At 60.1% G+C, this 27,663-nt stretch overlaps 1 protein-coding gene across 3 annotated transcripts; it reads left to right on the top strand.

Moving 5' to 3' along the window:
- Positions 1–799: 799 nt before the first annotated feature.
- On the top strand, positions 800–27,602 carry Slc8a2 (solute carrier family 8 member A2). Of its 3 annotated transcripts, XM_078031784.1 has the most exons (11): positions 800–934; positions 4,248–4,326; positions 4,563–5,253; positions 8,260–8,924; positions 14,819–15,241; positions 19,087–19,190; positions 19,332–19,349; positions 21,076–21,200; positions 21,457–21,556; positions 24,208–24,486; positions 26,222–27,602. In XM_078031784.1, the coding sequence occupies exons 2-11, from the start codon at positions 4,274–4,276 to the stop codon at positions 26,596–26,598; spliced, it is 2,835 nt and encodes a 944-aa protein (XP_077887910.1). In that variant the 5' UTR covers positions 800–934; positions 4,248–4,273; the 3' UTR covers positions 26,599–27,602. The 3 variants fall into 3 exon arrangements, with proteins under 3 accessions (XP_077887910.1, XP_040135637.2, XP_040135638.1); XM_040279703.2 differs by lacking the exons at positions 800–934; positions 26,222–27,602 and adding an exon at positions 25,660–25,799; XM_040279704.2 differs by lacking the exons at positions 800–934; positions 4,248–4,326; positions 4,563–5,253; positions 8,260–8,924; positions 14,819–15,241 and adding an exon at positions 18,025–18,095.
- Positions 27,603–27,663: the final 61 nt, after the last annotated feature.

A 27,663-nucleotide genomic window follows, 5' to 3' on the forward strand; every position in this document is an offset into this window, starting at 1 on the left:
TGGTGCACGCCATCACCTCCTGCTCTGGGAGGTGCGGAGAGGGCCGTGGGGAGAGGCAGCCGTGAGCAGTGGTGGCTGGGTCTGTGTACGTGCGGCAGGGCGTCTGCCTGTATGTCCACTCCAGGGCGGGAGCACTCACGTCCCAGGAGCCAGGGCCACCTCCTGGGCCCTGGCGGTTTGCTTCCTGACTTCTTTTTCATTTTTTAAGCAAATAGTTTCCTGATCTCTTGCCCCAGCCTCAGCCTGCAGCGGTGCAGTGCGTGGCTTGAGGACACGGAGCCCAGAGCTGCGTTTCACCGCCCCCGCCTCAGTTTCCCCGCCTGGGAGATGGAGCCGATGGTAGCATCTGCTCCAGACTCCGCGGCGGCGGCAGCGTGGACGAGTGACAGGCCTCATAAACATGTCCTCGCAGTGCCTGGCACGTGGTAGGGCTGTGTGAATGGCCGCCCTGTTATTATTATTAATGGGTGCCTTTGTGGTTGTTTCCGGACTTCTTTGTTGGGGTTACTGCGCAGGCGCCCTGTGCAAATTTAGACCGACTGGCCCAACATTCTTGCCCCCCCTCGAGGCCCGTGACTATTTGTAGCTGCTTTGCATCTGGGCCCATGTATGGGCCGGAGACTGCGCGCGCTGGAGAGGACGGGGCGCCTCTCAGACCCGCAGACAGCGCCCTCCGCTGCTGTCCCTGGCCTCTGGTGCTGAACCCGGAGTCTGGGTCGGAGGCTCGGGCTGCCTCCGCTCCCGGCCTCCCCCCCGCCCGGCCCCGCCCCGCCCTCGCCGGCTCCTCCCTCCGGCCCCCTCCCCGCCCCCGCCCCCTCCCCTGCTGCCTGCTCGGTCCCTCGCCAGTCGCGGCGCCTCTCGCTCCTCTCCCGCTGGCGGAGTCGCCCACCGCGGCCAGCCCAGCTGGGGGCACCTGCCCAGGCCGTGGGCGCAGGTAAGCGACCGAGCGTGGGGCGTGGGAGGAGACGCGGCCCCCAGGTGCGCGGTGGGGACGCGGGGGAGCTCCCTGGGGCTCCCGGGGCCGGGCTGCGCGCCGGGCGGGGACGGGGGTGGGCAGGGGACCCCGGGGACCCCGGCCGCAGTCGCCGCTTTCCCGTGCCTGGCGCGCCCCCGGGGTCCCCGCGCCTCTCCCGGCGTCCCCGTCTTCCGCGCACTCCGTCCCCCGGCGGGTCCGCGGGCTCCCCGCGACGACTTCAAGTCCTCGGGTTCGCCGCCACCTCTTGCGCCATCTCTGCCTCCGCCTCTCGGTCCAGCGGTCCCGGGCTCTGTCCGTCTGTCTGTCGGTCTGTTCGTCATCTGTCTCCCGCCTGCCTGCCGCTCTGTCTCCCTGTCTCTGTTTCTTCTCACCCCGGGAGCCGGTTACTCCTCCTACACACCTTTGCCTCCGCCCCTGGCAGGGGACCTGGGGGAAGAGGTCCCCCGCAGAGTGGCCCCCAGCAGGCCTGGAGCCCCCCAAACTCCGCGCCCCTCTCCAGCGGAGCTCCCTCCCATCCTCCCAGCGGCATCCGCCCATCTCTTCCCAAGCAGAGCCCCTCCCCTGCCTTGTTGCTGGCACTCAGAGGCTGGTCCTTCCTGCAGTCTAACCTGCAACCTTTGTAGTAGAGATTGGACGGAGTAGTTCTTTCTTTTTCTAACCTTTCCTTTCCTCTTCGAATAAACTGGACCAGTCCTTCCAGTCTAACTTCCATGCCTCTTGCTGTTTGTCCAGTTCTGGACTTATTCATTCTTTTGCCAACTGCTGAGTGACTTTCTTATTCCAGGCATAGCACTCCGTGTTGGCTCAGGTCATGCCAGTCCTTCCTAGAGTCTCACTTCCATCCCTCTTGTGGCATGCCTGTCTCAGACTTGTCAGTAGGCTGGATTGCAAGGGCTTTCCAGACGCCTCCTGGGGACTTTGAGAGGACCCTCTTGAGTCCAGAGGCCCAGACATCCTCTTCCTTCTTCGAGGGATGGGACTCTGGTGAAGGTGGGTGAGAGTGGGTGACCAGGGGGAGGTTTGAGCCCATGGCTGGAGCTGGCATGGGACCATATGTGCCCGTGTGTCCACCTCCTTCCTGGCTGCAAGTGAAGTCCCCGCCCAGCGTGACAGTGCCGTGTGGGGACTCCAGATGGCTTGAGAGATCACCGGGCTAGGACTCTCCATCTATGCTCTGCCCCCGGCTTGGCCGAGCCCTTGGTGTATGGAGCTGGGGTGTGTGGTCCCCAGCTGGATGCGGTGTGCAGGAGAGCCTGGGCCCCGGGGGCAGTGAGGAGCTCAGGTAGAATCGCACCCCAGAACCGCCCTGTCCTCCCAGGGCCAGCTGGAGGAACCCTGCCTGGCCCCGCCCACTCTCTGGCAAGTGAGGGACCCCACAGGTCCCACCGGTCACCAGGCCCACCTGCCCCTAGGCCTGCACTCACCCAGCACCCCTCCAGGCGGGATGAGCAGGAACTGGGGCGCTCACCACTGACCCAGCTGGCCACAGGCCCAGGAGGCCGAGGCCAGGAAGAGGTGACTGGTAGATGCTGCCACCTCCCTGGGGCCCAGAGAAGGTGCCTGCTATCTGCCCCACCCCCTCGCGGCTCAGGCGATCCTGTTGCCCCTGCACCCAACGCAGGAGATCAGGTTCCAGGGCCGCTGCTGGAGGAGGCAGGAGCCGAGCTGCAGGGGCGGCAGGCTCTGGGTCATCATTTCACAAATATTTATCTAGTGCTTTCTCTTCCAGCCTCCTCCCCAGGCCCCAGTGAGAGGGAACCCGGCAGCAGGAGAGCCTTGGGGAGGCTGCCTTGCCAGCCCTGCAAGGAGGGGGCTTGAGCACACATCCTGGCATCCTGCTCTGACCCTGGTCTCCCTTGAGGGCTGCAGCAGCAGAGACCGGTGGTTAGACTTGGGGGAAGACTTCCCAGGCCACAGCTCCCTCCCAGAGAAAGGGAGTTAATGTGTTGGAGGATTCTCACTCTCAGGTGGCCCGTTTCTCCTGGAAGGCAAAGTGGAGGGAGGCAGGAACAAGCTTAAGTGTTTGCTCTGGATCCTGGTGGGCCTGTAATTATGCCTAAGTCGTTGCTAATTAGGGGGCTGCTAATTAGATGTATCATTAGGGGCCTTGTTGAGGGGACTAATTGTGCGGTGGCCCTTTAAGGATCACCCCTCTCCCCGCCCTGCCTAACCCCCCCCCTTTTGGAGAAGTTCTGCCAACATTCTGCCTCCCTCCCCCAGAGGAGCCAGCTCCCAGCCCATGGTATGTGGGTGTGAGTTGGGGGCAGGCTGTGGGTTAGACTCCCAGAGGAACTTTTTAGACAGAATTGGAAGTTACTGGGAGACTTAAGGCTGATGGCAGAGAGAGGGGTCTGAGAGGGTGGAGGCTCAGATGACACCTCCCTCCCTCCCTCTCTCCTCCATTTATAGGCACTGGGTTACCATGGCAACATGAGGGTGGGGCAGAGCACTCATGCTCCAAGCCCCTCTTGGAGAGAAAGCTGGGAGCCACAGAGTTGGTGCCGGGTGATTTGGGGCAGGTTATTTAACCTCTGAGCCTTGAGCTTCTCATCTGTGAAATGGATGGGGACTCCCCCAAGGGGGTGCTGTCATTCTGGATTGAGGGTCCAGGTGACGTCCGAGTGGATACCTGAAAGAAGAGGGTGCGAGGCTCATGATGTGTGGAGCAGAGTGTCCCGGGAAAGGGGAGAGCACGTCAAAGGCCCTGGGGAGCAGACGGGTCTGGTGTGTCCCAGGAACAGTGGGGTGGGGCAGCGTGGCTGGTGCACTGTGGGCAAGGGGGCGAGCCAGGGGAGGCAGGACGTGCAGGACCTGAGAGGCCAGAGGAAGCCCGGAGGGTCCTGAGCAGAGGACCTGGTCTAACAGGTGTCTCTAGGAGACCCGCACATGATGCAGAAATGGCTTCCCAAAGCACAGACCAGGCCAGGGAGGCAGGCAGAAGGAGCCCGTGCCAACGAATGGCACAAACCAGCTCAGGTCCCGGTGCCTCCGCTGCTGAGGAGCTGGGCGGCCTACAGAGCCCGGGGAGAGGCGCAGCACCGACCCCCAGGGACCGTGTCGCAGGGCGGGGGTGAGGGAGGCTCCACAGCCCCTGCCCAGCCCCACCTGAGACCGACAGGCCCACAGGGCTCCTTCCATGCCCGCTCCCACCATCTGTCGCTTCCTAGAGGGCTTCCTGGTGTTGAGCCCACCCACGTCCCCTCCTTTCTGGTGCTGTATACTATTCCGCGGGGCTTCTGACGGCTGCTGACTGGCGCCTGGGCTGTTTCAGGACTGTGCTGCTGTAGACGAGCTGCCATGAAGACTCCCGCAGGTGCCTCTTGGTGGACACACGGGCCTCTCTCTCTTGGGTAGGTTCGCAGGAACAGAGTCGCTGAGGCTCAGGGTGCATGGTGCAGTCCCCAGGGCTCAGGCCAGCTTCCTGCCCACGCTCGCTCAGGGGTCTTCCGTGCCTCCCCCTCGGGTCTCTGGGTCCTCTGTGTCTCCTTTGGCCCCCATGTCGTCCTCAGCTCCTCGGGTGACCCCTGGGCTTTGGCTGTGCCATGACAGGAGGGGCTGCTCCCCTCACCAGACTCCTCCTCCCTAGGGCCCCACCGACTTCCATGGCTCCCCTGGCCTTGGTGGGGGTTGCGCTCCTCCTGGGGACTCCCCCGTGCTCAGGGGAGGCCACCCCGACCCCCTCCCTGCCGCCTCCCCCGGCCAATGACAGCGACCCCAGCCCTGGGGGCTGCCAGGGCTCCAACCGCTGCCAGCCGGGGGTGCTGCTGCCCGTGTGGGAGCCAGACGACCCCTCGCTGGGCGACAAGGCCGCGCGGGCGGTGGTCTACTTCGTGGCCATGGTCTACATGTTCCTGGGTGTGTCCATCATCGCTGACCGCTTCATGGCATCCATCGAGGTCATCACATCCAAGGAGAAGGAGATCACCATCACCAAGGCCAACGGGGAGACGAGCGTGGGCACCGTGCGCATCTGGAACGAGACGGTGTCCAACCTGACGCTCATGGCCCTGGGCTCCTCAGCGCCCGAGATCCTGCTGTCCGTCATCGAGGTCTGTGGCCACAACTTCCAGGCCGGTGAGCTGGGCCCGGGCACCATCGTGGGCAGCGCAGCCTTCAACATGTTCGTGGTCATCGCCGTGTGCGTCTACGTCATCCCGGCCGGGGAGTGCCGCAGGATCAAGCACCTGCGGGTCTTCTTCGTCACCGCCTCCTGGAGCATCTTCGCCTACGTCTGGCTCTACCTCATCCTCGCCGTCTTTTCCCCGGGTGTGGTCCAGGTAAGCAAGGACACCCCCTGGTGCTCATGTGGGGCAGAGCCGGAGGGGTGACTCTTGGCCTGGCGGGTTGACTTGTGCATTTGAAAAAGTGCGTGCTCGCGCCGGGCACAGTTGTGCAAACACCGTACATACACTGCACAAGGAGCTCAAGCCCAAGAGGGGAGACCGGGCTGGAGTCCTCGCAGCTGCCAAGCTGAGTCTGCAGAGGCATCGGCACCGCAATGGGAGCACTACACCCACCAGAGGGTTCCTTTCAGTCTTCACAAGGGCGCTGTGAGCGACAGCCCCTGTGGTCTGTGTGGTGCGCCCAGGTCTGTCCGCCACTTCACCCTGACTCCGCGTAATTTATTCCTGCCGCTGCAATAAGACGTCCTACGTTTGCATAATTCATGCCGCACTTGGTTGCGTCGCCAGCCCCTTGTTTTCTGACAGCGCTAATTGGTTTGGGTGACTTGCCGCGATTTACAGGATGTACCCGGGGCCTGCGCAGAGGCCGGCCTCATCTGCTAGCCCAGCGCCGTGCTTGCCCGCAGCCCTCATTTGCATAATCCATTCATTATTCATAATTGGTTTCTGATGTCGAGATAATTTATGCGGCTTCAGTGTCGTGTGTACTCGTCCAGTGCACCCTAGATACTAGCCCGTCGCCCCTTGGCACGATTCGTTCCTACGATGACCGGTTCGGCCCGGGCTGCATAACGGACACCTGCGTTCCGTGGCCATTTGCCTCACATTTGTGTCGTAACCTGCCCCCCCCCCCCCCCCCCCCCCGCGGTCTCCCTGACAACATTTGCTTAACGCACCTCCCACAGCTCCCTGGCTGCCACCCTATTTGCATAATTTATTTATGGCCTGGCCTGATTCGCTCACGCATATGCATAATTTATCCGCGGTGGCCCAGGCTCCTTCACACTTGTGGGTGATTGTTCCCGCCTGTCACACTTCGCCAGTTAATAGTTTCTTCCAGGAAGGATCTAAAGCTAGCGGTGTAAAAATGCTTTATGGGATGCGTGTCAGGCAGCACGAGGACCCAGAAACTCCAGCGAACCCCATAGAATCACCTGTCAGTCACTCACCTGCGGGGCGGGCCCTGGAGGCGGGGCTTTCTTCCCGGGAAAACAGACTCCGCAGCTGCAAGTGGCTTAGTTGGGCTGCAGGAGAGGGTCGCGCGGCTTCTGTGCACAGAGCCGGCAGGCTTCTGTAAACAGTCAGAATGGGGTGGGGCCCTGGATCTTCTGAGAGGTCCCCTGCCAGGCTCATTTGTAAGGGCCTCTGGGCCCTCGGATGGGAACCACCCTCCATCTTTATCTTCAATAAGAAAGGCAGCATTTGAGTTGGGCATTTTTTAATTTAATTTTTAATTAATTAAAAAGGAGGCACTTAACCACCAAGCTACTTCTTTTAAATTATTTTTTGAGACAGGATCCTGTTAAATTGCAGTCTGTGATCCTCCTATCTCAGCCTCCTGTGTAACTGTGATTACAGACCTCCATGTTGGGTAGCAACCCAGGCCTCATCATGCTAGGCAAGTGCTCTACCACTGAGCTACCCCCAAGCCTTTTTTATTTTTTATTTTGAGACAGGCTGTCGCTAAGTTGCTTAGAGTCTTGCTAAATTGCCAAGGCTGGTCTCAAACCTGTGATCCTCCTGCTTCAGCCTCCTGAGTCCCTGGGATTACAGACATGTGCCACCACACGGGGCAAACTGGCAAGCCCTGGCTGGTGTTTTCAGAATGTGCCTGGGCTGTGGCCAGCTGGGCCCGAGATAACCAGACTAGAGGCGATGGTGACAGTGTGACTGCCCTTCCTGAGCATCTCCACGTGCTGGGAACGGGTCGTGCCAAGTGCTGCTCATTCATGTGCTCATTCCATCTTGGAATGTCCCCATTTTACTGACAGAGAGGCTGGGCCACCCTCCTCCTTAGATCCCAGCTCTCAGCTCAGTTGTCCTTGTCTGTAGTGGAAACTCATCTGAGGCGGCTTCGGGATGGTGGTCCAGCAATAGGTGTCTCCTGGAGTCAGGGTCCTGCCCTGAGGGCTGCGAGCTCCCTAGGAGGAGGCCTGCAAGGGCGAGTTGCTCGTGGAGCAGGCCCAGAGGGAACACGCTGAGCAGGCAGCAGGCCCCAAGGGTGGGCAGGGTTTGGAGCAGTGGAGCCAGCCCTGGTGGAGGGCGAGAGGGACAGGAGGAGACTACTCTGCCCCTTCACAGGGGCTGGAACCAACCACAGGGTGGGGATGTGTGTGTCTCTTGGTGGTGGCTGAGAATGTGGGGGTTTCTGGCACCTGAGCAGCCAGGCATGATCACCAGTGGGTAAAAGGGGATGGAAGGATGGATGGGTGGGTGGGTGGGTGGATGGAAGGGTGGGTAGGTTGGATGGGTGAGTGGGTGGATGGATGGTGGAAGGATTGATGGGTGGGTGGGTAGATGGATGGTGGATGGATGGATAGTGGGTGGGTGGATGGTGGGTGGGTGGATGGATGATGGATGGCTGGCTGAGTGGGTAGATGGCTGGGTGGCTGGGTGGGTAGATGGATGGGTGGGTGGATGGTGGATGGGTAGATGGGTGGGTGGATGGGTAGATGGGTGGGTGAGTGGATGGATGGATGGTAGATGGGTGGATGGATGGATGGTGGATGGGTGGGTGGATTGATGGATGGGTGGGTAGATGGATGGTGGATGGATGGATAGTGGGTGGGTGGATGGTGGGTGGATGAGTAGGTAGGTGGGTGGGTAGATGGATGGTGGATGGATGGATAGTGGGTGGGTAGATGGGTGGATGGATGGTGGGTGGATGAGTAGGTAGGTGGATGGATGGCTGAGTGGGTAGGTGGCTGGGTGGGTAGATAGGTGGGTGGATTGATGGGTGGCTGGGTGGATGGGAGAGGAGAAGCGGAGAGGTGGGGCGCACAGCGGCGTGAGCTGCAGCTTAGAGACACACGGGCTCCCGCGCAGTGCGTCCCCCTGCCGGCGCGGAGGTCGCGCGTCCTGACACCCAGCTTCCCGCAGGTGTGGGAGGCACTGCTGACCCTGATCTTCTTCCCGGTGTGCGTGGTGTTCGCCTGGATGGCCGACAAGCGGCTGCTGTTCTACAAGTACGTTTACAAGCGCTACCGCACTGACCCGCGCAGCGGCATCATCATTGGCGCTGAGGGCGACCCGCCCAAGAGCATCGAGCTGGACGGCACGTTTGTGGGCAGCGAGGCACCAGGCGAGCTGGGCGGCCTGGGCCCGGGCCCTGCCGAGGCCCGCGAGCTGGACGCCAGCCGCCGCGAGGTCATCCAGATCCTCAAGGACCTCAAGCAGAAGCACCCGGACAAGGACCTGGAGCAGCTGGTGGGCATCGCCAACTACTACGCGCTACTGCACCAGCAGAAGAGCCGCGCCTTCTACCGCATCCAGGCCACGCGGCTGATGACCGGCGCGGGCAATGTGCTGCGGCGACACGCAGCCGACGCCTCACGCAGAGCCACCCCCGCTGATGGCCCTGGAGAGGATGAGGATGACGGCGCCAGCCGCATCTTCTTCGAGCCCAGCCTGTACCACTGCCTGGAGAACTGCGGCTCCGTGCTGCTGTCAGTCACCTGCCAGGGTGGCGAGGGCAACAGCACCTTCTACGTGGACTACCGTACGGAGGACGGCTCAGCCAAGGCGGGCTCCGACTACGAGTACAGGTGGGTCCCCGGCCAGGCTGCCGCCCCCTGCTGCTGCGCAGGCGGCTGTCCACAGGGCGATCGCTGCCCAGTTGCAGCCTGCGGCTGGGCCTCAGGACCCATCCCTTGCTATGGGTGACCTGTGGTGTTGGTTCATTTTTTTTTTTTAAATTTTTTTGGTACCAGGGGCACATAACCACTGAGCCATGTCCTTTATTTTTTAGAGACTGGGTCTTGCTATGTTGCTCAGGGTCTTGCTAAGGTTCTGAGGCTGGCTTTGCAATCCTCCTGTCTGAGACTCCTGAGCTGCTGGGAGTGTAGGCATGTGCCACCGTGCCCAGCTCATTTACTCTTTTTTTTTTTTTTTTTTTAAATTTTGGGACAGTCCCCAGGTTGCCCAGGCTGGCCTGGGACTTGCAGTCCTGTCTCAACCTCCCAAGTTGCTGGGATTACAGGCATGTGCCGGGGGGTCCGGCTCTCACCCACTGGTCCTTGAGAACATTCCTTGTGTCAGACACTGGGCCAGGCACGTGGCACACAGCGCTGGGCCACACAGCTGGCTGCGGGCAGACTGCCCCTCTGCTGTTCCTTGTCCACCTGTGGGCTCTGGGCCTGACACCTGCTGTGCTCCTTGTTACAGTGCTGATGAATGTTCTGCCACTCAGAGGAACCAACCCTCCCTGATGCTTAGAGTAACTGATTTGCGAGTGGGGTGTCCCCCTGTGCCAGCCGCTGTTCTGGATGCCATGCTGAAGGCAGTGCCCCAGCCAACGGTGGCCATGCCCGGCCATGCCCAAGAGTTGTGTGAGGCTCTTGCTGTAAGCCTTGACCTTTGAACCATGGCAGCTCTGTCACCTGCTCGGTCTCCTATGGGGCGACCTCCTCCCGAATTCTAGTAATAAGTCACATTTATAGGGAGCCTACTGTGTGCCAGACCTGTTCCAGGCATTTATACAGAACAGTGCGCAGGGCAAGGCTCCCGCCACCTGCACCTCCTGTGTGGGGGCCTGGCTGTTTGAATTTCTGTAGTTTCACTGTCTGTCTTGTATCTAGGAGGCACACACAGAGCAGCCATCGCGTGCCTGATTGGAAGACAGAGCCCTGTCCTCTCACAGGTCCCCTGTGTCAGAACTGTGGGATTTCAGCTGTTGTGGCTTTGGTGTCTGTTTCATGACTTGGCTCATCTAGTCCCTCCGGCCCCGCCATGTACAGTGACCCTCAGCTGGTCTGCAGCAGAGGCAATCCTCGGTGCACCTGTCACGGTGCGTGACCGTGGTGGGCAATCTCTCACCCCAGCCCCCCTCCCACGGTCATAACTCATTCACAGCCTTCAGTCTTATCACAGCCTGGTGTGCGGCTGTCCCCACAGTCTGACAGGATTACCCTTTAGTGGGCACTTGCCATGTGCCAGGCACCGCTCCAGGCTTTCAGCTCGCATGGTAGCTTGGAGGGACAGGCTCGGGCTTCGAGCTGCCCCTATACTGCAGCTGTCTGGTGTGGCGTTCCCGCAGCTCCATTTTAACCCTGTGGCTCCAGCACAGGTAGAGCGAGCAGCCCATGGCACCTGCCTGAATGCAGGTGCTCACTGAGCACCTACTGTGTACCAATGGGCACACCACTGTGAACAGGACGGCAGAGTCCTTGCACTCCAGTTGCAAAAATGACGTTGGTGACCCCACATGTCAGAAGGTGCCGTGTAGTAAATGTCCGCTGCACGGTGACTAGGGGGAGCAGAGGGAGATGGCCGGCATGTCCCATCCTTGGTCTCCACTGTCAGTGCCTCGGTCCCTCTCCTTAGCCCTCTTCCTGTGGGCCTGGGAGAGCCCCTCATCCAAGAGTTCCTGCTGAGCACCTGCTGTGTGCTTGGTGCGTTTGTGGGGACCCCACATCAGACAATAAAGGACGGCGCCGAAGTCCCGGCTCGTTCATGGCGGCAGATCCTTCCTGTGTCTGGTTCCGGCAGCTGTGCCCTCTTGAGACTCGGGGCTTCTCGAAGGGCTTTGTTGGTCCAAGTCGAGCCTTTGCCAGGTGTCTACTCTGCCACTGGTGGTGACCATCACAGTGAAAAAACCCAGGACACCCCGTCCAGGTGGAGCCCGGACGCTCCTGGGAGACCCTGGGAGGCCAGCACTGCTGACGTAAAAGTGCCAGGAGCGGAAAGAGCCGTGCCAGTTGGCCCGGTGCACAGGGGCTGGCGGGGCTTCCCACAGGCGCTGCACCTGTCCGTCACGGTGCCGGGGCCTCCCTGGGCTGCACTCACCGGCCCCTCCGCCCTCCTCTCCCCGATGCCGGGTTCTCTTCTCGACGGGTTTCTAGGTCCAACACTGGGCCTCAGCAGGACCTTCAGCCACCCAGTCCCCTCTGGCTGTCACTTCCCACCTTCACAGCGCTATGGACACTTGTAGGTCTTGCCCTCTGCTCAGCCAGCCAGGGTCCCATGTCCACCCACTTCCCTCCCCCAGCCCCTGCCTGAGCAGGCCGACTCCTCACGGGCCTTTGTTCCAACATCCGTGGCAGGGGATCCCTTTGCCACCTGTGACCTCCTCCTCCAGCCTCCCCACTGTGCCCTACTTGGGGAAACTGCATTCACTGCGATGGGACTTGCTTTGGTCTCTCCCTCCACTCTTCCCCTGCTGTCCACACCCGGGTCTGCACTGCCCCCAGGTAAAGCCTGGGTCTTGGTGGAAGGAAGTGAGTCCAGGTGTTCCTTGCAGGAAGCAGAGGCCACTTTCTCACCTGAAAGGACTTTACCTCCAACATGTTGGAAGTAAGAGAGCAAAGGGCTGAAGATGTGGCTCAGTGACAGAGTATATGTAGAGTGCTCGAGGGCTGGGTTCCATCTCCAGCACTGCACAGAGTTAAGTTCCTTAGGCAAAGCTCTGCCTCCATTTGGGGAAATAGGGCTCCTGAATTCAGTTGTTGAAGTTGTACACTGTGCAAGGACACTGTATCTGAGGATGCTGTATTCGTGGTGGACATTGTAGATGTGTATGTCTACTTGAACAATTTCCTGAGTCATGGAAATAAGCGTCAACAAAAAGAGAGCCTTTTTCTAATTTTCACACAGGTACCACATGGGGAAGGGGTGGCCCTGTGGGCCTCAGTTTCTCCAAATGAAACCTGATCTCTGAAACCCCCAAATAACATGACTATTCTAACAGATTTAAGGCTCTATAATCCTAATACACTAAATGTCCAAAGTTCTGACACTCTAGGATTCTAACATTTTGGCATTCTAAACCACACCCCAACTGTCTGGTTTGACAGCTCTGGGGTTTTTGCCTCCTTGGATTCTGTGACCAGTGGTGGGATAGGATTCCTTTACATCTAGCTTTCTGTGATTCTGATACTGGGCTTCTGTGTTATTTTTCTTCTTTTTACCGCTGAGCCATACCCCAGCCCTTTTTATTTTTATTTGAGACAGGGTCTCACTAAAATTGCTTAGGGCCTCACTAAGTGGCTGAGGCTGGCCTTGAACTCATGATCCTTCTGCTGCAGCCTCCTGGGTCACTGGGATCACAGGTGTGCACCACCACGCCAGCCTTGAAATAATGATGTGGCACTCTACGAGAGCGAGCTGCAGACCCTTTACCCCTGAATCCCACAGCCTCAGAATAAGGCAGAACAGGAGGTGTGGCTGCTGGCAGAGTGCTCGCCTGGGCTCGATCCCCAGCGCTGAGAGAGATGAAGAACGGACACATTCTCCTGCGTGAGCGCGTCCTTATGACCACACTCGGGAAACTTAACTGCTGAATGGACGTGGTCCAGCCTCCAGCCCGTGACTGCGTTTACCACCGTCCCCATGCCATCCCACGGCTGTGTTCTTCCGTCTTCTTACTCCATCCATAACCACTGTGGCATTCGGCCGTCACGTCTGGTTGGTCTCCTCCAGTCTGGATGGGCTTCTGTGACTTTTGTGTCCCTGGCCCTTCTGAAGATGATCGGCAGTTGCTAGAACAGCCCTTGGTTGAGTCTGTCCTGCGTCTGCTCACGGTTAGACTCAGCTGGGCATCTCTGGCCGAAGTGCATGGAAAGGTGCCCTGTCCTCCCCGGTACACTGTCTCAGGAGGCACATGTCACCTGCTTGTCCTTCACTGGGGTTCTCCAGTTTAACTGTCTGGCAAAGCTGATGCTAAATTCGCCACATTCTGCTATTTGAATTTCTAACATTCTGGGGTTTAGAGTCCTAAGATTCAAACATTAATTAATATGCATCTGTCACTTGCTAACTTCTGCGAGTGCTTCCACGGGGCCTGCAGGGGCCTCCCTGAGGTTAACTCTGTCCTCTGCACAAGGCTAGCAATTAGACCCTGTGATTAGCTCCATTTTATAGATAAGAAAACTGAGGCTGAGGGCTGCAGATCAGTGGCTGTGACCATCCCACAGCGGGCGGCTGGCAGCAGGTCAGCCCACCTAGCATGGAGCCACCATGGACAGCGAAACCTGCTGCTTCCACAGCAGGAATCCCCTTGTCCCTCCACCCCAGGTCTTGCCACCTGCTTCTGCACCCCCGTCTCTTTGCCAGGACCTTGAGGTCCCTTGGTCCTTCCCACAGAACTGAGCTTCTCTTGAAGAACTGGAGCCCAGAGGCCCTTTATCACAAAGGTGGTGATGCAGCAAGACCCTCACCAGGCTCACAGCGCCTTCCAGTGTGACACGGAGCCCCTAGTGGCAGGCTGGAAGGGACTCCGGGGAAGTGACAGGTTTTGAGTCATGTCAATGTCTGCGGTTCTACCAGGAGGAGCCCACTCCTCAGGCTATCACTGCCTGCCCACCGCCAGAACCCAGGCCAGCTCCCGTCCCTCCCCAGTCAGAAGACTCTCATGGCTCTGCCTCACTCAAACCTGGCGTCCTCACCGAGGCCCCACGAATCCATCCTGTCCCCTCTCTGCTGCAGCCCCTCTCGCTGTTTCTTGAAACCCAGCTCAGCTCCCGCCTCAGGACACGCGGCCCACCTGCTCGCCTTCCCAGGAGTCCTGCCCTGAATCCCCCGCAGCTCCCCTGTCGCCTCCAGCTCTGCTCACAGGGGCTTCTCAGAAGCCCCCCCCAGGACACCTCCCTCTCCCCTCCCGATACTCACCCTCTGCTCAGCGGCACCCTGTCCCCGGGGCCTCACTCTCCAGGCTGCCCTGACGCAGCTGGGCCAGGCAGGGTGTCTGATCTGCTTTAGCTGCTCTTGCCCATGCTGAGACCAGGGCCTGGCACACAGCAGGTGCTCAGTTAGTGTGTGGTGAGTAAAAGAACAAGCGTGTAATTGCCACTGAGTGTGTACTTGTCGCTGCGGTGCAACTCTCCTGTGGGGCTGGGAGCCCCGTGAGGACAGGACCTGGTCATGGCTGTGTCCCCGGTGCCACTCAGCACAGGGCACAGCAGCTTGGGGAGTATCTGTGGGACAAATTGATGAAGCGGAGTTAAGGAATGTAGACTTTCTCTTGGGGACACGTGGAAACACAATAAGATTTTGTTTTGTTTATGTCAGAGGAGTGACAAGGCGGTCCCACGGTCCCTAAATCCCTGCTTCTCAGAGTGTGGCCCCAGTACCAAACCATCCACACCCTCTGAAGCTCCTGAGAGATTCAGAACCCAGAAGCCCAGGCAGGAGCTTCTGAACCAGAATTACAGTTAGGAGACCAGGGCATCCACAGGCCCCCCGAGGTTCAGGAAGAGCTGGAGAGCACCCCCTGTCTCAGCTCTGGGATTTCCCATGTTGCCCACAGCTTGCCCAGAACACCTCCTTCTGGGTTAGGTCGTCTCCCCGGAAGCCTGCCCTGATCTGTCCCTCAAGACCTCCAGATGGGGAGACACACTCCGTCTTGCTCCCCTGCTCCGCCGCCCCTCCTGCAGGAAGCCCACCCCGAACCCCGCTACAACACGCTGCTGACCAAGCTCTTCCCTCTCGCCCCTCCCGGCCGCAGCGAGGGCACGCTGGTGTTCAAGCCAGGCGAGACGCAGAAGGAGCTGCGCATCGGCATCATCGACGACGACATCTTCGAGGAGGACGAACACTTCTTCGTGCGGCTGCTGAACCTGCGCGTGGGCGACGCGCAGGGCATGTTCGAGCCTGACGGTGGGGGGCGGCCCAAGGGGCGACTAGTGTCGCCGCTGCTGGCCACCGTCACCATCCTGGACGACGACCACGCGGGCATCTTCTCCTTCCAGGACCGCCTGCTGCACGTGAGCGAGTGCATGGGCACCGTGGACGTGCGCGTCGTGCGCAGCTCTGGCGCGCGTGGCACTGTGCGCCTCCCCTACCGCACGGTGGACGGCACAGCGCGTGGCGGCGGCGTGCACTATGAGGACGCCTGCGGCGAACTTGAGTTCGGCGACGATGAGACTATGTGAGTGCGTTGGTCCGTGGCAGGTACCCCAGGCCAGGGGCGGGTGGATGGGGAAATGGAGGGAGAAATGGACTTGGCTGTGGGGGCAGGGCGGGGCCTTGTTGGGCGGGGCCTGGGAGATGGACTTGGGGGAAAGGGCCGGCCTGGTTGTGGGGGCAGGAGGGGACCTTGGGCTTGGGCAGGACCTCGGGAGGGGTGGGGCCTGGGGAAGGGGCGTGGCTGCGGAGATGAGGTGGGGTCTCCGGCCGTGATGGGCGGGGCGTGACTGAGATGAAGGACAGGGTTTGGCCCAGAGAACTGTCTAGGGTCCAGCGACAACAGGGACCAGGGGTGGTACAGTGACAAGGGTGGACAGGTGAGGAGAAACTGGAGAGCCGGAGAAGGTGCGGCGAAGGTGGTGGTAGCTGGAGGAGACGCAGTTGGCCATCCAGGGGATGAAGGCAGGGCCCTGTGGAGCCGGGTCGCTGTCGGTGGAGACCGAGGGGGGCTGAAGAGGATGTGAGGTCCCGTGGGCTGCGGAAAAAGGTGGCCCCAAGGGACGGCAGGGGCCTGGGGAGGCGGGGCTCGTGGGCGTGAGCAGCAACCTGGAGAAGTGAGAGGCCTACGGGCAGGAGTGGGGGCCTGGAGGAAGGGCCGGGAGGCTGGGGGCCTGGAGGGCTGGGTCTGGGAGGCGGCTGGGGGCGGAGACGCACGGGCCGCGGGTGGAAGCAGACACGCATTGATGCAGAGCCCTAGACAGACAGACAGACCCAAGCTAGAGAGCAGCGGCTGCCTTGTGCCCAGGCCCCCTGGCCGCGCCCCCTCACTTTGAGGCCCGAGTCTCTCCTGAGGTCCTGCAGCCTCACCTCCCCCACCCGCCTGCCGGGAGCAGCCGCACCTCCCGCTCCTTTGCCCGCGTCCGCCCCCGCACACCCGGCTGTCTCCCTCCTGCACGCCGCCCACGCGCCTCCCGCCCCGTGGAGCCCGCACCGTGCCTCTCCCTCCTCCTCCCGGCCTCCGTGCCTCCGCCTCGGACTGCGCTTGTCTCTCATCTCTCCCTTTGCATCTCTGCATCTCGGGCTTCCCAGGAGCGCTTGCCCTCTCTGGGTCTCTGGGCTTAGTTAATCCCTGGCTTTGTGGGGAGTATCTGGTTCCCTGTCTCTGACACAGACTCTCCATACCTCTTCGCTGTCTCTGGCTGGTTTCTGTCTTGCTGGGAACTTGGGTTGGGGGTTTCTGGGAGCATCGTTTCAGCCCCATCTCACATCCCAGAGGGAAAGGAAATGGGGGGAGTTGTTTCTGCTGTTTTGGTCCTTCCTGAAGTCTAACCTGCTTTCCTCCTCTATGGGCCCTTTCCTCCCCCACAGGCTTCCCCAGGCTGGGACACCCTGTGTCCCCCACCCCCGCCCAAGTTTCCAGCTGTGGCTTCAAGAAACAGAGAACAGGAGGCTAATTAGCGTTTAGGGAAACACATGCTTCCTCTGATGGGCAGGCGCTAATTAGAAGCACTTTGAAGCAGCCAGGCTGGAGGGGAGGCCCAGGCAGGATCAACAGAGCGGGAGGCAGGAAGAGACGGAGGCAGACAGAGGAGACCCTGAGGAAGAAACAGGGAGGACAGAGGCAGCATGCTGCATGCCAGGGAGAGTCAGAGAGAGACCAGGGAGGAGGAACTAGATATTGGCAAAGGCTGGGGAGTGAGGAGGCAGGCAGACACTGAGGCAGAGGAAACGGAGAGATGCAGGGAGATGCAGACAACATGGAGACTGCGATCCAGGGAGGGAGAGATGCCCATGTTCTAGAGAAAAGAGAGCACTGGAGTCAACAAGAGAGGAGGGGCCAGGATGAGGGGGACCAGTGATGGGGGGGATTTCTGGGAAGCAAAGGGGTCAGGGTGGGGAGGAAGGCTGCCTCCTTAGATCTCAGAAAGTCCTTCCCTTGCCTAGCTAAAGTCTCTCTTGCTGTCCTTTGACAGTTGGGTTTCTCCTCCTTCTGGGTCCCCTTATGGCATGCCTGCTAGAACACCAGTTGATGTGCATGTCACTGGGCGTCAGTCATTGTGTGTCAGTGGATCACAGTGTGTCTGTGAGAGTGCATGATGGAGATGTGTGTGTGTCACCATGTCACCATGTCACCATGTCAGTGATTGTCACAGATGATGACCTGTCAAGAGTGAGGATGTTTCCCTGGGAGATCCGTGTTTCAGCACCATGGACAGCACCTGGCCCACTCCCAAGGTCCCAGGGTTGCCATTTCTTCTGACCCATAGGAAATTTTAAATCTCCCCAAACCGGGAAGGTGGACCCCCACGTGTGTCCCCTGTGACTGTAACCCCAGCAACTTGAGAGGCTGAGGAAGGAGGATCCCAGGTTCAAGGCCAGCATGGGTTACATAACAAGAGGCTTTCTCAGGTCTGGGGAGTAGCCCCGTGGTGGGGCACCCCCAGGTTCATCCCCAGCACCCCACACAAGCAGATGCAAGAGAAGGGAAGATGGCGGGGGGGGGGGGAACCGACAGGATTGGAGCAAGAAGGGGGTGGAGACCAGAGTGCAGAGAAGGGGACCTCGGGAGCCTCGGTGGTACCACAGCGAGGCCTCAGGTTGGTGGCGCTGTCACCTGGCCGCGGGGGTGTCCTGCTAACTAACAGGCAGCTGGCCTGTGGATCTCGCCACACATCGGGAATGGCAGGGGGTGCTGGCAGGGCGTGGGCGGTGTGACTGGCTGTGCTTCCTCTCTGGGGATGGCGGGGGCTGGGTGTTTGTGTTGTTGGGTGCTGGGCCAGGCCTTGTGGGGCTACAGGTTCCACAGCTGACAGAGTTGTAATGGCCGAGCTGCGAAATTCTGGGATTGTGGGTCCTTGTGATTGTGGGGGGAAGAGGTGAGTTGTGTACCCTGAAGGGAACTGTAACGTCTGGCTGTCCCCAGCCTCACCTGGTTCCCATGGGAGCAGAGGCAGAGCCAACCGAGTAGCCCTTGGGTGACCCTCGGGGGGTGGCCAGGAGGGGAGCAGGAAGCTGAGGCTGGTCTGCACGGAGGGACTGAGTTAGCAGGGTGTCCACGGAGGACGTGCCCGTGCAGGTGCCGGGTGCAGCAGAGACCGAGGCAGGTCACCTGGTGGAGCTTCCATTTTAAAGCAAGGAGACAGACAGCAAGCAAACAAAATCAGTGTGTCGCAGGGTGTGTTAGGAAGTGACGTGGAGACCAGGGCAGAGCTCTGTGAGGGCCCGGGGCCCTGGGCAGGGACAGCGAGGGGTGTCAGCACTGGGGTGGTGGGAGGGGGTTCATGGAGAGGGTGAAGTCTGAGCGGAAGTCTGAGGTGGAGTGGGACGGCCAGAGAGGAGGCGGCCGGCCCCATGGAGTCGAGTGGCCATTCGAGACTTTGGTTTTATTCTGAATGAGTCGGGGGCCAGGCACACGTTTGAGCAGAGGAGGGACCCCATCTGGCCAGGGTTTTGCTGGGATCCCTGTGGCTGTGTTGAGCACTTGGTCTGTGGGAGGTGGCGCTGAGGCACAGGCTTGTGTAGGAGGGGAGCGCAGCGTCCAGGTGGGCAGCGATGGCGGCTGGGCGGCAGTGGAGGAGAGGGCCACCCAAGCCTCGGGGAGGGGCTGGGATTTAAGGTTTTGAGGGAGAAAAGTTCAAGTTGGTCTCCTCGGCAACTCGGTTGGTCTGAGATTGTCTGGCTTGGCTTCCCCCTCGGTGCCTGGGTGTGACTCCAGCAAATGGGCACAACAGCAAGTCCCCTCTGGGTGCGTGAGGGCTAAAGGAGGCGGTGGCCTGGGGTGCAGGAGCTGCCCAGGTGAGCGGGGGCTGGGAGGAGGCTGCGGGGCCTGGGAGGGCTTGACGCTGGTGTCCCACCTCGTGCTGCCAGGAAGACCCTGCAGGTGAAGATCGTGGACGACGAAGAGTACGAGAAGAAGGACAACTTCTTCATCGAGCTGGGCCAGCCCCAGTGGCTTAAGCGAGGGATTTCAGGTGAGAGGGACGCGCGGGCTGTGGGAGAAGCAGGGTCCAGGGCTGGGGGGGCCTTGGGCTCACCTGCGGGCGCCCTTCAGCTGTGAACCCAAGCTCCACGGGGACTGGTCTCACTGTCTCCCTGTCTCTGTCTCTCCCCAGCTCTGCTACTCAACCAAGGTGAGTCGGGCGCCCCGGGCCTGAGCGGGGAGGGGCCGCTGGGGGGCCTGCGGGAGGGGTGGGGACCCAAGGTGGGGCCCGAGGCGGCTGCAGGTGAGCTGGGGTTGGACTGGGGCTGGGTGAGGGCTGGGGCCACACACTGGGCCCCCCTCAGCTGGGGTTAGCGTGGGGGTGTGGAGGTCAGATTTGTATTCGTGGTCAGGTTGGGGAGAAGGCATAGAACCCGATCCGGCCCTGCTGGGCTAGGGGGAGTCAGGTTTGGGATGGCCAGGACCGGGTGGAGTGGAGACCTGAGAGCAGTGTCCAGCTGGGTCAAGGTGAGAGGCCAGCCAGAGGCGGCCTCCAGGGCCTGTGTTGGGATTAGATTAGAGCTGGGTCCAACTTACACCAAGCTGCAGCCCAAGTCCCATGTGAGTCCTCAAGGTTGAGGGGTTGGGGTTAGACACGGGTCAGTGTCACAGACGGGCTGAGAGTTGGGCTAGGGTCAGTGGCCTGGAGCTAGCAGTAGTCGCCAGAGTGAGGATCAGAGTTGGGCCTGTGGGTAGACGGCAGAGTGGGTAACAGGAGCCTCTGTAAGGGAACACTCATCCCAGAACTCGACCCCACGTCATTGTGTCTTGCCCAGTCAGTTTTGTGAGTGTGCCTGGTTGACGGGTGGCCATCTCCTTCCATCCTGTGCCTTTGCCACACTGGGGCCCTCTGCTTCCTGCTGGATGACAGGGCAGGAGAGTTTGGAGGCCCAACTGGGAGGTTTTCAAGGGCCAATTGTCCATTGCTTATGTCCTCATCCTATTGGCTGCCCCTCGGTCACATGACTATACCTAGCTGCAAGGAAGGCTGGGAAATGTAGTTCAGCTCTTTCTTCAGTGGAGAACTGTCTCTGCCAGGTGGTCACATTCTTTATTAGTGGTTTGGGGTCACGTGTGGTGCTGGAGTTAGGTCAGAGGTTGGATTTGGGATTTTGCTGGGGGGTACCAATGGGCTAGGTGACGGACAATGTTGGAGTTGGGATGGGGTTAGGGAGAGGGTTGGGTTGAGGTCAGATCTGGGGTTGTGGGTTGGGGTTTAAAGTCAGGGTTGTGACAAAAGACTCACATGTGGGGCCACAGTTAGAATCAGACTTGCAGGTGGGGACCAGAGCTGGGGTTGGCTTGGTGTGGGCTTGTGGTAAAGGGCCTCAGACCCAGGGCTTAGGGTGAGTTTGGACCCAGGATTTTACCAAAATCAGGCATCTTCCTGTTTCCTCCCACCTAAGACACTCTCTAGGGTGTCCCCAGAGCCTGGCTGTAGAGACCAGGCTACCTCCCCAGGGGTGGTGATGACGGCGAGGTTGGTGATGATAGGAAAGGAAATGCCACTTATTGAGTAGCTTTTGCACGTCAGGCACTGTGCAAGCCCTACACATGAATTAAATCACTTAATTCTCACAACCATCCTATCAGGTAGGTGTTCATATCTATTTTACAGATATGAAAACTGAGGCACAGAGAGGCAGAGGCACTGCCCAAGCTCACACAGCCTCCATGCTATGAACCCCAGAGCCTAGCAGCTGAACCTCATGGGTTTTAACACCAAGGGAATCCATGGAGGGAACTGGGAGGGATCACCAAAGAGGCTTCCCAGAGAGCAGAGAGCTTTTCTCTACTGAAGGGAACAGGTAGTCAAAGCATCGAAGGCCGCTTAGGCAGGCCTCCTGGGAGTCTTATCCCAGTCCCTCATGCTGCAGGGGATGGGGACAGGAAGCTGACAGCGGAGGAGGAGGAGGCCCGGAGGATAGCAGAGATGGGCAAGCCAGTGCTGGGGGAGAACTGCCGGCTGGAGGTCATCATCGAGGAGTCCTACGACTTCAAGGTGACTTGCTGGGGCCTCACCGTCCTGGAGTCTGGCCTGGGTCACTTCCTTGGGGAAGGTCCAGAGAGGGAGGAGCCACAGCCGTGCTCCAGGGCAGTGTCAGCACCATGGACAGCACCCCACTTGTTAGTCCAACTGGGCTGTGGGGGGCCGTGGAGGACAGGACTGGGAGCATGGGGGAGTCGCCAGTCCCTCTGCCCCCACAGAGCCACCCGGTGCTCCTGGGCAGTGATGGCTCTCCCCCTCTCGTCCCCAGAACACAGTGGATAAACTCATCAAGAAGACAAACCTGGCCTTGGTGATTGGGACCCACTCCTGGAGGGAGCAGTTTTTGGAGGCCGTCACAGTGAGCGCAGGTAAGTGGAGAGGAAGGGAGGAAGGGGGTGCAGAGACGGAGTGGGGGAGAAATAGCAGATAGAGAGAGGGACAGGGACAGAGGGACATGGCAGGAATTGGCCCCAGAGATGCAGACAGAGAGAAAATCAGAGAGGTCCAGAGAGACAGAACAGAAACAGGAGAGACAGACACAGATGCTCACCGGAAACCAGAGAAGGCGGGAGACGGAAGCGTGAGACAGAGGGCCCTGGAGTCCCAGGGGGAGACACAAACAGGACAGAGGTGGAGAAGGCTGTGGCAGAGGCTGGCTGGTCAGGGTTTGGCTTTGGGCCCAGGGGACTCATGGCAGCCTGCGCTTTCTCCTGGTGGTGAGCATCAGGCAGCCAGGTGGTAGGGACAGGGGAAATGGTGTGCCCCCCCCCCAGACAGAGCCTGGGCTCCCCGTTGCTATGGAGACAGTCACTAGGCTCCCATCTCTCCCACCTGCACCTGCCCACCCTCCTCAAGCCTCACATGGACCCGCAGCGCCCCCGTGTGGCCGTAGACAGAACGGCATGTGGGTCCACAGAGAGGCGCTGGGGCTGGCCCTCTGCCAGCAGATGGGGAGGATCTCGCAGCTGGAGGAGGATCTGGCCTGAGTCCCACAGGGTGTCCAGACAGGGGCCAGGGCCAGAGCTCAGGGCTCTGTCCTTTACACAGCTTCAGGTTTCCTTCAGGGAGACCCCAGCTGGTGCGGCCTGAAGCAGAGGAGCCAGGCTTTGGGAAGGGGAAGGCCCCAACCCAGGCCTAGAGACGCCGCAGGCTGCAGACCTGCGGGACCATGGCCTCTCCCTCTGGAGTAGGCTTCTTTCAACACGTTTCCGAGGGTCCTCTGGGACATTGCTGGGGACACAGAAGGGGCCAAGACAGCCCTGGCCCTGTCCTCATGGAGCTCACAGTCCAGAGAAGGAGACGGACGTGAGACACGGGGGAGCCCTGCCCCCAGAGGTCGGAGAAGCCCTCCCAGAGGAGGAGGCACCAGGCTATGTTCAGATGGGAGAGAGCCTGCGGCGCAGCTCCCCAGGCCAGGCACAGCCTCGTGCAGAGGCCTAGACGTGGCAGGTGATGGCGGATGGAGAGAGGTACCTGGTGCTGGGCATAAAGCAGATAGGGGATGCAGCTAGAGGTGGTCGAGTCTGGGTTGGAGGGCACTAGGGAGCCATGGCAGATTTTGGAACAGGGCAGGGAAAAGCCCAAAGTGAGGCAGCACCCTGTTCCCAGAGCGTGGCCCCCTGCTCTGGCCTCAGCTGTGTCTCCCTGTGGTTTGGTTATTACAGATAATTTCAGCAGCAAACAGAAAACTCAACCAAAGGTGGTGTAAGGCCACTGAAGATTACTTTTCACATGAAAAAACCTGTAGCAGGCAATGAATCGGTGTAGCAGCTCAGTGGCGTTGCTGAACATCTGGCTCCTTTGCTTTCCTTCCCTTTTTCAGATTTTCCTTGTGGTTGTAAAATGGCTGCTGTGCCACTAGATGTCAAGTTCCTATTCCAAGCAGGAAGAGAGAGGAAGCAGGAAGGGGCAGGGAGTCTGAGTTTCCATTTTACTTGAGGTTGCAGCAAAACTTCACTCCCTGAGACAGTGTGCAGGAAGACCGCACAGACCACTCAGTTAAGCTCTTACGAATTCAAGCAATGGTTTCTTTGACAGGCCAAGCAGCTGAGTAGACAGGACAGTAGGGAAGGGACCTGGGACCCCAGCACGGTCAGCTTCTCCCTGCCCCCCTCACCAGGCATCTCTGCTCACTAGCACTTTGACATTTCTTGGAAACAGATGTAGAGAGCCCACAGCCTGAACCTGGGAGGGGCTCTGTCACAGCTGACCCAGCTCCCACTTGGCTGGCGCACTCTGAGTGTCCACTCCGGGCTTGTGATAGTGTTTGTGTCTTCCAGGTGTCCCTCCTGGGAAGCACAGGCGTGTCACCGAATGCTTCTTGCTTTAGGATGAGGTCACCCAGACATTTCCTTTGTGCTTTTACATCATGCAAGTCACTGCAGGCCACAAGCAGTTCAAATTAGGTCACGCTAGGTGACATACTATAAAAACCAGGCTTCCTTTACAAAGCTAAAAATACAGCCACGCACAGCGCTCACATCAGAAACGCTTTTTAGAAACCCTGTTCAAGTCTCACTGCCAGGCAAGGCAAGATGGCAACTTTGCAAGGGATTCTGGGAAAGCATGTCTTTACATTGCTAGCTGCAAGGAATTCTGGGAAACAGAATATTTTTGTCTGAGGTCATGGTTTTTGCTAGCCTCAGAGGATTCTGGGAAGGTGACTAATTTTAGCTGGTGTGTGTCTCTTCTGCTGCAGGAGATTCTGGGAAAGTGAGTACTATAGCTGAGAATGTGGCCACTTAGCTGCAGTGATTCTGAGGAGTGGATATTTTTAGCTAGAGATAGGGCCACCCTAGAGCAGGGGTCCTGGGAAGCTGGGTATTTGGGGCAGGGTCCATGTGGGATCCTGAGAAGTGAACGTTTTTGCCCAGGCTCATGTGCTCTCTGAGGGCAAGGGATTCTGGGAAAGTAGCTTTTCAGCTGTTGACGTGGCCGCCCTGGCCGCGGGGCCCAGGGAAGCAGTGAGTTTGGTGAGGCCCAGGGAGGCGAGTGTGCCCAGCGGGGTCTGTGCTCACAGGGGACGAGGAGGAGGAAGAGGACGGGTCCCGGGAGGAGCGGCTGCCCTCCTGCTTCGACTACGTCATGCACTTCCTGACGGTGTTCTGGAAGGTGCTCTTCGCCTGCGTGCCCCCCACCGAGTACTGCCACGGCTGGGCCTGCTTCGGCGTCTGCATCCTGGTCATCGGCCTGCTCACCGCGCTCATCGGCGACCTGGCCTCGCACTTTGGCTGCACTGTGGGCCTCAAGGACTCTGTCAACGCCGTGGTCTTCGTGGCCCTGGGCACCTCCATCCCTGGTAACTCCCGAGCAAGCCCCTGGGGCAGGGCCACCCAGAGGGGCCCTGCAGAGATGAGGAGGGGTCCCTCAGACCCCACCCTCAGTCCCTGAGAAACGGATTCGGGAATGATGGCAGCCAGGCAGGGTCCCTGGTGATGTGGGAAAGGCGTCCTGCGCAAAGCAAGCCAGCAGGACGTCCCGCAGAGCCCCTGGGCAAGGGCAGGAGTGGCGTGGATTCCACAGAAAGGAGGCGGAGCTGGGGGCTGAGGGGTCCCTGGTCTCCACAGAGGCTCCCTGGAAGCAGTTCAGTGGCTCCACAGGGGGAGGACATTAGTGTCCCCTCAAGTCTCATAGAAGCAGGTAGTCCCACAGGAATAGGCAGTGAGTATCAGAGTATACAGTGGAGCCAAATGAATGCAGATGAGTCCAAGAGAGAAAGGGAATGGACATTACATAAAGTATGCATTGACTCCCACTAAATGTGTACAATCCCAGAGAGGTATGCAGTGGAGGCCACTGAAGGCAGACAAGTCCCAAAAAAAGAAGTACTGTGCCTCGAGGAGTGGAGGTAGTGGGACTCGTGAGTCCCCACAAGCAGGGCGTGTCTGCCAGTGCTCATCATCCCCACAAAGAAAAGGCAGCGCGTGCCATGCAAGTATGCAGTGGTGCTCACTGAATGCAGACAGGCCACACAGACGGCTCTGTCTCCAAGTGCAGGCGACCCACAGAAACCGCAGCAGGAGGCCCACTTCCAGTGGAGTCTCTGCCTCCTCTCGTGGACTCTGCCGGTCTCTGGGCCCGTGTCTTCCGTGGGGCTCATTCAGTGGGCTCCATGAGCAGCTGTCCTGGGGACTCGCTGCCTCCTTTTATGGTAAAGGATGATGGCAGCGGGATCCCTGCCCCCCCCCCCAGGGGCCCTCACTGCTCTTCCTAGGAGGCTCCTGTTTGGCGGGCTCCATGCCACACCTTGTTTTAAATCCAGGGGACAGGAGGGACCCAGGACCTCACAACTGCCTTGCCAGCGGGCTGTGGGGAGCATGCGCAGCCTGCCCAGTCCGCTCTCCCTGGGACCAGCAGCGTCTGGTTCAGCGGAGTCGCTGCAGCCTTCAGACTCCTGCCTCCCTCTTGGTTTGTCTGCACTTAGTAGGCTCCTTGGCCTGCTAGGTAAGAGACTCATGGCCTCTTTCTGTAGGACTTGCGGAGCACACTGAATGTAGCAAGTCATATGGGAGGCGCTGTGTCCCTGAGGCTGGCAGCGGTGCCTAATGAGTGCAGACAGGCCCCACGGAGCCGGCAGTGAGTCCAGTGGAAGGTGCGCAGGGCACCCACTGATGGGAGGCCAGGGAAGGCAGGAAGAGGCGCCCACTGAATGCAAACAGTTCCCAGGGAATGACCAGGGGTTCCATTCAAAGTAAGCAGGGAAGCCGGTCACCGCACCCTGCAATCCCAGCCACTTGGGACGCTGAGGCAGGAGGATCTCAAGTTCAAGGGCAGCCTCAGCAAGTCAGCGAGACCCGTCTCAAGATGTAAAACAACGCGGGCTGGGATGTGGCTGGGGTCCGCGCCCGCCCGGGTTCAGTCCCCAGGGCAGATGGATAAGTGAGGGCAGGCAGGGCGCCCTGGCAAGGCGACTATGCCCTGGCGAGGGAGCCTCCAGGGACTTCGCCTCCGGGTCCTGGTAGGGCCCAGGGTAGGGGGCTCTGCTGGAAAGCAGGCGGCAGGGGGCCCCTCCGACCTTGGTCTCTGCCCCGCAGACACCTTCGCCAGCAAGGTGGCGGCGCTGCAGGACCAGTGTGCGGACGCGTCCATCGGCAACGTGACGGGCTCCAACGCCGTGAACGTCTTCCTGGGCCTGGGCGTGGCCTGGTCGGTGGCTGCCGTGTACTGGGCGGTGCAGGGCCGCCCCTTCGAGGTGCGCACGGGCACGCTGGCCTTCTCCGTCACGCTCTTCACCGTTTTCGCCTTCGTGGGCATCGCCGTGCTGCTCTACCGGCGCCGGCCGCACATCGGCGGCGAGCTGGGCGGCCCGCGCGGACCCAAGCTCGCCACCACCGCGCTCTTCCTGGGCCTCTGGTTCCTCTACATCCTCTTCGCCAGCCTCGAGGCTTACTGCCACATCCGGGGTTTCTAGGGCCCTGCCTCCGCGGGACTCGGCTGCACCTGCTCTGGGACCCTCGGTCTCCTTCTCCAGACTCAGCTTGAACGCTGAGACTCAGCTCCTTCCTCCGCAAAGACAGGGCCGCCGCCTCCTGGGATTCAGCTTCCCTTTTCCTGGGATCCCATTGCCCCCTGTCCTTTGTCCCCAGTGACTCAGGCCCCCCACCCCCCGAGTTCCCCTGCCTCCTCTGAGGAAAACCTCTGTGGTTACCCTAGCTCCAACCCACCCTGGTTACTTACATCCCGGGGAAACGTCCACCTCGAGGCCCCTCCCATAGAGCCACCCCAGCGACCATTCCTCCCAGACGCCCAGCCTAACTGTCCCATAGTCTCCCTTCCCCCCGACGACACCCCCCTTCAGTGCCCAGAACTTGCCCTTCCCGGGAAGCCAGTGACGGTGCGGGTCATCCCAGGAGGCCAGAGCGCAGCCCGTCCCCAGCCCTCAGGGAGCCCAGTCGGCCCAGGGGGCAGGTGGGTGGGTGTGCTGGGGGCTCCTCCCCGGGGCTGCGGGAGGACACTGGCCCTGAGCCGGGGAGGGGGGAGAAGCCTGGTTTCCTCCCGGGCTCCGGCTGGAGGAGGCACGTCTCAACCGCAACTTCTCACATTCCAGCGCCCTACTTGCCCTGCACTACCTCTGGGAGCCCAGCCACGCCTTGGAGGGAGGGCCTGTGTGTGTATATAGTGTGTTTGGGGGAGGGGGGACTCGGGAGGGTGCATGTCTTGGGAAAGGGGTGACAGGCTTTCCGTTTCAGAGGGCAGCAGACTCCCTCAGCCTTGAGATCCGGCTTTGGGAAAGAGACTGGGGGTCAAAGGGATTCCAGCCCATCTCCCCTGACAATCTAGAAGGTTCATTTTGCCCTCAGTGCCAGCCAATTTGGGCAGGACCCTCGAAGAGGACCGAGGGTCCCAGAGGACCAATGCTACAAGCCAGCAAATGCTGCCACATCTCTGCCTGTTGGGGGGCGGGGTTGGTGTGGGTGGGAGGGTGGGGCCCAGGGTCTGGGTGGGCATTTTTAACTTTGGAGGTCACCCATCTGTT

This window comes from Ictidomys tridecemlineatus, chromosome 15 (genome assembly GCF_052094955.1).
Source record: "Ictidomys tridecemlineatus isolate mIctTri1 chromosome 15, mIctTri1.hap1, whole genome shotgun sequence".
NCBI classification, from domain to species: Eukaryota; Metazoa; Chordata; class Mammalia; order Rodentia; family Sciuridae; genus Ictidomys; species Ictidomys tridecemlineatus.